The sequence below is a fragment of the Balaenoptera borealis genome (genome assembly GCF_965194805.1).
Source record: "Balaenoptera borealis genome assembly, chromosome: 9".
NCBI lineage: Eukaryota > Metazoa > Chordata > Mammalia > Artiodactyla > Balaenopteridae > Balaenoptera > Balaenoptera borealis.
This window is the reverse complement of record NC_138873.1, coordinates 108949107-108960670: the sequence shown is the minus strand read 5'-3', so window position 1 is coordinate 108960670 and position 11564 is coordinate 108949107. Positions and strand designations below refer to the sequence as shown.

Below are 11564 nucleotides of genomic sequence, written 5' to 3'. Positions count from 1 at the left end.
AGGCTCCCATGGCAAAAGGGCTCTTAATCAGAACAAGATTACTGCACGTATCTACTGCTGTCTAACATATTATACAAACATTTTGGGGCTTAAAACAATCAACATCTATTCTCTCGCAGTTTTTGTGCATCCGAAATCCAGGATCCAGGGTGCCTCTGGCTCTAGGTGTTAAATGAGGTTGCAGTCAAGCAGTGAGCCGGGGCTCCTGTCTCTCATGGAGGCTTGACTAGGGGAAGATCAGCTTCCGAGCTCACGCACATGAATATTGGCAGGATTTAGTTCCCTGTGGCTTTTGGACTGAAGGCCTCCCTCAGTTCCATGCTGCGTGGGCTTCTCCAAAGGTCATTTCACAACATGGCAGCTGGGTGTCCACGGAATGAACAAGCAGGAGAACAAGGGAGACTGCTCGAGATGGAAGCCACCGTCCTTCTGTAATCTAACCTCAGAGGCGACAGCCCATCACTTTTGCTGAACTGTGTCATTAGAAGTGAATGAATTAGCAGATCCAGCCCACCTCAACGGGAGGGGGTTACACCGGGGGTGAATGCCAGCAGGTGGGGATCACTGAAGGGCGTTTTAGAGGCTGCTGACCACCGTGACCATTCTGCAGGCATCGCTTAGCCTCCTCCCCTGTCCTCAGCTGTGCTTGCTCAGTGCCCCCCCCCTAACAAGGGAGCCACGGTGGCATGGAGACATGCATGTGTTAATACAGTTTCCCCACTGCCAAGACTGATGGGCTAGCACCACTACTTGCAGTGACCAACCCGATCGATCCCTGATACAATATGGAATAGCCTGGTGGCAGCTTTGCTTACAAGGGACTCTACTATAATGAAGGAGATAGCAATTTGTTCTATAGGAATAGACAATTATTCTGGGCTTGGATGGCTTTCCCTGACTTATGCTTCTTTTAACGCTTCGCCTGTGGATTCACTGAACACCTTATATTCCATACACTTTATGTATCATCCCATACAACATTGTTTCCTGTGGATACAGATGCCTGTGGGATAAGCCAGTCTCATCACGTATCCCATCAGATCAGAAGCAGCTGGTCTTGTAGGACAGCCCTGTTAAAGGTTTACTCTTGGAACTAGGTTTGGGATGCTGTCCTAAAGGATTTGGCATACGCTCCAAATGAGTCAACAGTGTTCAGTGATAGCTCTTCTGTTGACAGAATAACAGGCTCCAAAGAACAGCAGAGGGATTGACATCTTGTTGTGACGTCTCACGCCCTGCCCGTGTATTTTGCTTTCCATTATGGAGAGAAACAGTCTGCCATGGGTCCCATGCAGATTATTGCTGGGTATCGCGACTGCAACTCATTGCCTGATCCTGGGCAGTGTCTGTAGCTGGTCACATGGGCATCTAAGTAGGTCAAGGCAACCACAGCATTGCTACCATTTAACTGCTGCTCTCCTGGGGGAAAGGACTGGCTTGCGTGCTGCTTGTTCAAAAATGGCTTGGCCCTTGGCTCTGGATTCTTCTCCTGGAATGCAATCCAAACTGCTTGGCCCTGGTCCTGCATCGCGTGTACACGCCTCACTTGGCCCTCGGCATCAGCGTGGGAAATGAGGCTCTAGGAGCTGGTGTGAACGTGCTGACATCCTGGCCACGACTTTGCTGTAATAAGGTCCCCTGTCTCCATGCGTCCATGAAACCACAGCAAGACTGCAAGCGAGACAAGTAGATGCAATCTCAGACCCTGCGCTGCTCGCCATCCGTCTGCACGATTCCCACTTCTGCTGGTATGCTAATTGTTGTACCCAGAGTGGGGTATAAGGGGATAGATAGTGTTTTCTCTGAATTGGAAGTTGGGATTGCCTCCTGGCCATTTGTAGCTCATGCCCCTAGGTAAGGAGTTAGAAAAAGTGGTTAAGGTGCTAGCTGTGGCGATGGGCCCTGATGACCACGGGGGAAAAGGGAGTGGGGAGAGGACTCCGTCTAGAACTTGGGGGACCTCGTCTCCTGGAATAACCTCTCACACCATGTTGAATTGTAAACATTAAGCAAAGACTATTGCAACCATATAGAGGCAAGGCCACCCAAGCCTCAGATCCTTGGGTCACCCAAAAGGTAAAGAAATCTGATTGGCTGAGGCGCTGGTTGAGCACAAAGAAAACAGGGAATAAGTGGCACTGGTGACAGGTCATAGCCATCTAGCTTAATGGCCAGTGGCAGAACTCAGGGTTCTATTTACCACAGTTTCGTTTTGGTTTGAAATCAGAGAGCTTCGGGACATAAAACACGCTGCTCCCTACACCCTACCCTGGAGATCCTGCTTCAGTTGGTCTGTCCTGGGGCCCTGAAGTTCATCAAGGAAACTTGCAAAGCACTGCTCTAGCTGTAGTTTCTTCCTCACTGGCTCATGCGTGTGCTTATGTAGTTAATAATTTCTTTTCTCTCCTGGTATATTGGCGGGGCGGGTGATGAAGTCACAGTTTTGTCTGTGGGCTGCACACCACTGAGGCAAGATCATTACAAAACCAGACGAGAAATGGACATAACACTGAAATCCTGGACTTGAAACTGGATGGGGGATAATAGCAGTATGTCAGGACGAAGCATTTAAAAAATGTGTGAATATGGTTATTTGTGACGTTGGAAAGGCAAAGAGATGGACTGTATTAGACCTCTGATGTGTTTTTCTATTTGGTGCTCAGTCATCAAACCCATTCCACAGGTTTAGTGAATTCTGGCAGGAGAAACAGTCCCATCTTCTGCTGGGGAAGCTGACGAAGTCCGATATACTCACTGTCTTGGGTGCCTGACAGCCTGGGTGCTGGCACGAGACTAAGCCCGTCAGTCGTATGATCTCACCAGACTCTGAATCTGGAATGAGTGATGCAAGTAAGAGGATGTCTGGGATCCAGTTTTCAGAGGCATCCCTGCTGGCAGAAACATACACGAACCTCCAGCTCCCCTGGAGTTGGAACTTGCCTATAATTTTGGTCATAGTCTAGCTTCCTCGGTTTCTACCAGTTTTCCAAGAGTGGTTCTCCAGCCTCTCCATCAATTCTGTGAGCTACCTATATTCTTCCAATAAATTCTTTTTCTGCTTAAGTTAATCCCAATGGTTTTTGTTGTCTGCAACCCAGAATTCTTAATGGTACACACTTCAGTGAGATTTATTCTCTAAGAGTCAGTTACGATCACTGCCTCTCTCCCTCAGAATCCCACCCCACCCCTGCACTCTGAATTTGGAGGTGAATAGCATATGACAGTTTCCCTGGTAAATCAGAAGTTAAATCTGTTGGACTTGAAACCATAATCACTGATGTGCTTTTAAAACTATTAAAACAACCAACAACCAATCAACCTACTATGATCATAAGAGCAGTCTTCCCTTAAAAAGAATGATATGATTATGAATAAGAATGAATACTTTGATAAATCTGAAAGATTATTCAAACTTAGAATAAGTTGAACTTCTTTTTTTAGTTAAAAAAAAGAAATAAAAAGAAATAAAAGAAAAAAAGTATTGTATTTCAAACTCAGGACCAAGGAATGTGAAGATGAAAAATGTGTATAGCAAAAATAAAAATATACCTCTAGTATTCTGAAAATAAGCAAGTGTTTTAGCTGTTCCTCCAGATAGTCATTTGTTCATTTATTAGCAGCAGAGGCAACAACACAATGCTAAAAATAAACATGCATCAATTGTACAATACACACTTACAAAAGCCTATCTATCCTTAGTGCATTATTTTTTCACAAGTAAAACAAGAAAGGAAAATAGTGAATTTAATGCTATTCAGCACCTTGAATAAAGTCAAAAGACTTTACATCTCCATATATCAAAACATTTGCATCTGTATCACCAAACATGTAAAGTTAATTATTTTGTTCCATTTGAAACATGAATTATTTTATTTACATTACTCTTTAGTTCAACAAATTTTAACAATATTTAAAAATTATCTAAATTCATAAAAGTAGTTCATAAATTTCAACATTTAATTATTATGTACATACAAGGAAGTCCATGAAAAAAGTTAAAGAAATGTAGTCGGAAAGTTCAAGCAACATTTCCAAATTTAGCAAAATTCCAACCAAATCAAGGCAGAGGGCATTCAAACATTCAAAAATCTCTAGATGCTGCTAAAATGAACATGAAAAGTTCCAGTAATAAAAGTCAATATGAGAAATAATGTTGAAATCACCAGTAGAAAATATATTTTAATAGGCATGACATATGTTTACTAGCAACAGTAATAATGATTCTTTTATAGAAAATGTTCATAACGTTGTCATATATGAACTACCCGATTTGAGAGGGCAAAAGAGTTGATTTCAAAAAATATATTTTAGCAGCCACAATTTTATTTCCAGTTAAAACATAGTAAAATGTTAAAAGTAAAATTTATGATTAACTAAATAATACCCCAATACTAGAAAATTTAAAATCCCATGCTACTCTAGCAATAATGGCCTCTAATACGATGTGTCTGATGTGAGGATTGTGGAAAGCCAATAATAAACAATCAGACATACATATGGGCTTAGAGTTTCACTGAAATACTTATGTAGCAAAATATATGAAAAAGTAATAGAAAAGTAAAAAGATAAAATTAAAAAAATATTGCACAGCCACATTACCTAGAAAGTAAAGTTGATGTTTAAAAAGCTCTAAACATGGATGATATAAATTATCTTCCATATAAAAAGGTATAAATATTTCTTAGAACTTATCAGCATCTACAGTTTAATATAATACATTATCTGAATCACTGTTGAATGAGGTAATTGTCAAGTCTCTACCAATGCATTTAATCCTAATGGAAATATTTGAGGGCGGCAACCAGAAAGAATTTCTCTAAAAATATTTCCGAATCCAGAACAGCTATATGTGCAGCTCTCCCAATGAGTGAATCAGCTGTATTGGGCAATGCATTGATGACATTATATCGAACCAAGTTACAATCCTTGCTTTGCAGAACCGGGCGAAGCAAGTTGTGGATCATTTCTGAATAGATCTGTCCTATGGAACAAATAGAAAAAAGGAAAATCGGTTCACAAGAAGAACTGAAAAAAAATTCTATGCCAACTTTTATATAATTTATAAAATTTAGTTACATTATTTCCGTTTAAAGCAGAAAATTGTCTTTTAAAGGGTTTTTTTAAAATATCACTTGAATATCACTTTTGAGACTGTTTTACAGAAAATATAATCACATTATTTATCTAGTCAAGTAAAATAAATTTATCATACATTATTCTTGCCAACTTGATATTTTTAATTAAAAGCAATGAATATAACAGAGCAAATAGTTTTCTTCAACCTTAAGTCAATTATGACTCATTATGAAAGTAAAGGAGCCATGCTGAGACATTCTGATAAAACAAAATTTAAAACTTGAGTCAAGAGCAAATACTTTAAAAAAGTTTCCATGGCAGCCAACGTTATTCCACATATTTCCAAATTATCTTGAGAAAGAAGAGCAACTTCCCATAATGAGATGAACAATCTGAGTTTGGCTCAAAGGTCAAATTGAGAATTTTTTTTTTTTTTTTTTTTTGCCTGCAGGTTTATTTAATGCTTGGTTTTGCTTTTAATTTCAAAGTTGTGCTCTTCTCTCCCTCTTTTTGGTTAATTCTTACAATGGATTTATTGAGGGCATGCAAAGCATAAAAGGTAAAGGTTACATACATATACACATACAAGCACAAACTGCCTTAAAAGTGGCAAAACAGTTTTTAATGCTCATGCATTACTATATTACTAACAGATGAAATGCTAACACATATCCATCAAACGTGAATTTTAGGGAGGCAGGTATTAAATTTCAGGGGCGAGGCAGGATGTAGCCTGGAGGAATGATGAGAAGCGAATAATATACAGAAGCATAATTAGAGAAAGCAGAGAGGTGTTTAAAAGAGGGATCAATATCATTTAGATTTCATAAAAAACGGTTTTTAGAAATTTACTTCTTTTTTTAATTGAAGTATAGTTGATTTACAATATTATATTAGTTTCAGGTGTACAAACATATTGATTCAATATTTTTATAGATTATACTCCATTTAAAGTTATTATAAAATATTGGCTCTATTCCCTGTGCTGTACAATATATCCTTGTAGCTTATTTATTTTACGCATAGTAGTTTGTATCTCTTCTTTTCTTAAAATTTTATTTATTTTTGGCCGCGTTGGGTCTTTGTTGCTGTAAGCGGGCTTTCTCTAGTTGTGGTGAGCGGGGGCTACTCTTCAATGCGGTGCGTGGGCTTCTCATGTTGCGGAGCACGGGCTCTAGGCACGAGGGCTTCAATAGTTGTGGTGCGTGGGCTCAGTAGCTGTGGCTTGCGGGCTCTAGAGCACAGGCTTAGTAGTTGTGACACACAGGCTTAGTTGCTCTGCGGCACGCGGGATCTTCCCGGACCAGGGATCGAACCCGTGTCCCCTGCATTGGCAGGTGGATTCTTAACCACTGTGCCACCAGGGAAGTCCCAGTAGTTTGTATCCCTTAATCTCCTATCTCTATCTTGCCCCTCCCCCATCCCTCTTTCCACTGGGAACCACAAGTTTGTTCTCTGTATCTGTGAGTCTGTTTCTGTTTCATTATATTTGTTCGTTTGTTTTATTTTTTAGATTCCACCTATAAGGGATATCATACAGTATTTGTCTTTCTCTGTCTGACTTATTTCACTAAGCATAATGCCCTCCAGGTCCATCTATGTTGCTGCAAATGGCAATATTCCATTCTCTTTTATGGCTGAGTAGTATTCCATTATGTAGATACACATCTTTGTCCATTCCTCAGTTGATGGACACTCAGGTTGCTCTGATGTCTTGGCTACTATAAACAACGCTGCTATGAATACTGGAGTGCACATAAGTTTTGGAATTAGTATTTTCTTTGGCTATATGCCCAGAAGTGGAATTGCTGGATCATATGGTAGTTCTATAATGTTTAAAATTTTTAGAAACTCCATACTGTTTGCCACAATGGCTGCACCAGTTTACATTCCCACTACAAATGTACGAGGGTTCCCTTTTCTCCACATTCTCACCAGTATCTGTTATTGTGATCTTGATTTGCATTTCCCTGATAATTAGTGATGTTGAGCAGCTTTTCATGTGCCTGCTAGCCTCTGTATGTCTTCTTTGGAAAAATGTCTATTTAGGTCTTCCGCCCATTTTATAATCTGTTTGTTCGTTTTTTTGATGTTGAGTTGCATGAACTGTTTACATATTTTGGCTTACTGGTCGTATCATCTGCAAATATTTTCTCCCATTCAGTAGGTTGTCTTTTTGTTTTGTTGATGGTTTCCTTTGCTTTGCTGTGCAAAAGCTTTCACACTGAAAACTTTATTTAGGTCCCATTTGTTTATTTTTGCTTTTGTTTCCATTGCCTGAGGAGCCAGATGCAAATATTCCTATGACTTATGCCAAAGAGTGTTCTGCCTATGTTTTCTTGTAAGAGTTTTATGGCTTCTGGTCTTACATTTAGATCTTTAATGCATTTTGAGTCTAATTTTTTTATATGGTGTGAGAAAATGTTCTAATTTCATCTTTTTACATGTAGTTTTCCAGTTTCCCCAGCAGCACTTATTGAAGAGACTATCTTTTCCTCATTGCGTGTTTTTCCCTCTTTTGTCATCGATTAATTGCCCATAGGTGCGTGGGTTTATTTCTGGGGTCTTTATTCTGTTCCATTGATCTATGTGGCTGTTTCTGTGCCAGTACCATGCTGTTTTGATGACTGCAGTTTTATAGTATAGTCTGAAGTCAGGGAGTGTGATTGTCCAGATTTCTTCTTTTTTTCTCAAGATTGCTTTGGCTATTTGGGATCTTTTTTGGTTCCATATAAATTTTAGGATTATTTGTTCTAGTTCTGTGAAAAATGCCATTGGTATATTGATAAGGATTGCTCTGAACCTATAAATTGCCTTGGGGAGTATGGACATTTTAACAATATTAATTTTTCCAATCCATGAACATGGATATCTTTTCATTTCTTTGCATCATCTTCAATTTCCTTCATCAATGTTTCATGGTTTTCAGAGTATAGGTCTTTCACCTCCTTGGTTAAGTTTATTCCGTAGGTATTTTATCGTTTTTGATGAGATTTTAAACAGGATTCTTTTTTTGCTTTCTCTTTATCATAGTTCATTATTAGTACATAGAAAAGCAAATAGTATCATGCCATCTGCAAACAGTGACAGTTTTACTTCTCCCCTTCCAATTTGGATGACTTTTATTTATCTTTCTGTCTGATTGCTGTGGGTAAGACTTCCAATGCTATTTGAATAAAAGTAATGATAGTGGACATCCTTGGTTTGTTCCTGATCTTAGAGGAAATGCTTTCAGCTTTTCACCGTTGAGTATGACGTTAGCTATGGGTTTGACATAAATGGCCTTTATTATATTGAGGTAGGTTCCCTCTATACCCACTGTGATGCGAGTTTTTATCATGAATGGATGTTGAATTTTGTCAAATGCTTTTTTGGCATCTATTTTTTAAAAAATATTTATTTTTATTTATTTGGCTGTGCTGGGTCTTAGTTATGGCATGCGGGATCTTCAGTTGCAGCAATGTGGGATCTTTAGTTGCAGCATGCAAACTCTTAGTTGTGGCCATGTGGGATCTAGTTCCCTCACCAGGGATCAAACCCAGGCCCCCTGCATTGGGAGCGTGGAATCTTAGCCACTGGACCACCTGGGAAGTCCCTTTCGGCATCTATTGAGGTGATCATGTGATTTTTATCCTTTGTTTTGTTAGTGTGGTGTATCACATCAACTGATTTGCAGATACTGAACCATCCTTGCATCCCTGGGATAAATCCCACTTTTGGTGTATGATCCCTTTAATGCATTGTTGAATTTGGTTTGCTAATATTTTGTTGAGGATTTTTGCTTCTATGTTCATCAATGATACTGGCTTATAATTTTCTTTTTTTGTGGTGCCTTTGTTTGGTTTTGGTATCAGGGTGATGCTGGCATTGTAGAATAATGTAAGTCTTTCATCATCTTCAATTTTTTAGAATAGTTTGAGGATAGTTGTTATCTCTCTTCAAATTTTTGGTAGAATTCACCAGTGAATCTGTGTGGTCCTGCACTTTTGTTTGTTGGGAGGGTTTTTTTTTTTTTTCTGATTAAATTTCATTACTGGTAATCATATGTTCATATTTTCTATTTGTCCCTGATTCAGTCTATGGAGATTTTACATTTCTAGAAATGTATTAATTTCGTCTAGGTTGTCCATTTTATTTATTTATTTATTTATTTATTTATTTTTCATAATTGACCTTTTATTTTAAAAAATTACAGGGAGCAATTTCCAGAATCTTATTTTATAAAAGTACTGCCTATATCAAACATTTTATATCACTATTAATTCCACTGAAGAGCTGCCTTTTTTTTTTAAGGTACTAATTCCAATTGATGGGATACATGCCCTTAAAATAGAAAGTTTCCACTTATTCAAATGTCAAAATTAAGATTATTGAGAAGTTTATTGCTTATGGCTGGGCAAGATGCTACTAGCACATTTTAGGTAAATAATATTCTTTGTTAAAAACTATGAGGTCATTCTGTTTAAAACTTTCAGGATAATTCACAGAAAATAGATATATTTATTCAAATTATACATTGAAGGGCTGAGATATTAGCTATAGACATTTATACGTGAAGCAGCTCTTTAAAGAAGATACACAAACAGGTCTGTCTTGGTATAATATATATAATTGAAATTAATAAAACCTGGAAGACCAATATTATTACACTATGTTCTGTTAAGATCTTAAAAAAAAAAATCCCACATTTAGTAGTCCATTTGTGCTTAAAATACTCATATGCATGAGAAGCTTTAAGGAAAAAAACACCTCTGTACATGATGATGAAAATAAAGTAATCAATGTTTTGAAACTGCACTGTTATTTAAAACACTTTCCTAAATTCAGACCCTCCTTTGCAGCCGGCACAATTTTTCAGGTCTCATTGGCAACCTGGGGAGGCCCCTCTAGTATTCGTGAAGTAAAGAAGATGGTGATAAAAGACCAAGCTGCTGCCATTAATCCAGGCCTTTGAATTGCACTGGCATCTTCACCTGCATCTTCTGCACTCTCATCTTCAAGCCCATCATCCATAAGATGCTCCATTTCTTCAAGTTCTAGATTGTTTGCATTCTGCACATCATTGTTGACTTGGGCATTATTGTTGGGAGCCTGTTGCTGACCTCCTTCTTGCCTAAAAGGAAACCATCCAGCTCGGTGTAAATAAACCAGTAGCATGGCTCCCATTACCATGATGAAGCGACTAAAAGAGGAATAGCAGTACACGATGCTAGGGGGCACGGCGGCCCGTGAGGACGTGCACATCCAGCCTAGCCGGTCTCCACTGAAGTCTTCTTCGTTCAGCACTGGACCTCCCTGTGCGTTCCTCTGAACATTCGCATCCATGGGTCGATTTTCTTGGGCCACTAGGTTTGGAGCCGGTGAAGGTTCTTCTCCAGGAACATGTGCCACATTTAGAGGCTGTGAAGCAGCAGGCTGGGCTGGACTTGCATTTGATGTGGCCTGAGCTGAAACTGCAGCTTGATATCGCGTATCATACTGATGGGTATACATCTGTTGCCACCACAGCATCTGCAGTGGGCTGAAAGCGGGATACCCTGGGAGTCCAGCCGGAACAGCCTGCCCAGGAAGCTGGTTGTCTACATTTCCTTGCATTACATATGGGAACTGATGACTAGTCATCTCTTATGATACTTGTATTTTTGTGGCATCAGACATTGTAACTATTCCTCTTTCATTTCTTGATGAGTCCGCTTGCTGCCATCTTTGACTAAAAGTAAAGTACAGCCAAACATGCAGCATGACCATTACTGCAACCACCAATCCCAATCATCCGGAGGAAATTAAAGCATGGATTACTTTTGAGGCAATAAAATGGAGAAGCATTGGTAATTAGATGAAAAAAGGATTTCAAAAGAACAACTACTGTGTCATTGGCCAAAACATCTTACGCAGCAAAAGAAAAAGAAAGGAAGAAAAATGGAGGAAGGATAGCTGTTACTATCAGTGGGTGTAAAAGGAAGTCGAAGGAAAGAGAGGACAACAAAAAGAAGGGAGAAGACAACTGCAAGAAAACTTTGGGAGAAACTCATGTGTAGACGTAGCTCTTTGAAATACTTCTAATTTACTTTGTTACCTGACTGTTTGTCCTTTAAAGCTGTCTTGCACATTTCAATGCGGGCAGAATGATAAGGAACGTAGCGATCCTGCAGAGAGCCCACTAGTACAACATTTTTGAAATAGTGAAGCCCTGTGAAGAAAAAATACTGAGTTACAGTGCAATAATTAACCAGATTTGAAATAACTTATTAGCATCATATTACGTGACCATAAACTTTATTTCCTTGGTAGTACTAAGTTTATGCCTTTTTAAATAACCGATGAATTCTTTCTCCAAATTTCTATACATTCTCTACCAAAATCCCCAGCTTCCTTATATGTAGTTTATGTGCTGATATGAGAAATGTGTGTTTGCACTGAGTGAGAGCAAGGATTGTGGTCTGGGGGTTAGGGGGAGACTGGATATGGTGGGCTAAAATTCTATAACA

At 38.9% G+C, this 11564-nt stretch overlaps 1 protein-coding gene and 1 pseudogene across 20 annotated transcripts in view; both read right to left on the bottom strand.

Annotated features, from left to right (window-relative positions):
* Nucleotides 1–3576: 3576 nt before the first annotated feature.
* Nucleotides 3577–11564, bottom strand: part of FAM135A (family with sequence similarity 135 member A) — a 121266-nt gene continuing 113278 nt past the window's right edge. For all 19 annotated transcript variants that reach the window (XM_082404974.1, XM_082404961.1, XM_082404972.1 and 16 more), the window contains 2 exons: nucleotides 11153–11266; nucleotides 3577–4981 (listed from right to left, as the gene is read on the bottom strand). In XM_082404974.1, the coding sequence (XP_082261100.1) occupies nucleotides 4776–4981; nucleotides 11153–11266 (320 nt within the window). In that variant the 3' untranslated portion in view covers nucleotides 3577–4775. The remainder of the gene's footprint in view (nucleotides 4982–11152; nucleotides 11267–11564) is intronic.
* On the bottom strand, nucleotides 9061–11145 carry LOC309634689 (homocysteine-responsive endoplasmic reticulum-resident ubiquitin-like domain member 2 protein pseudogene; annotated as a pseudogene). The gene has a single exon. The product of its transcript is annotated as a homocysteine-responsive endoplasmic reticulum-resident ubiquitin-like domain member 2 protein pseudogene (transcript).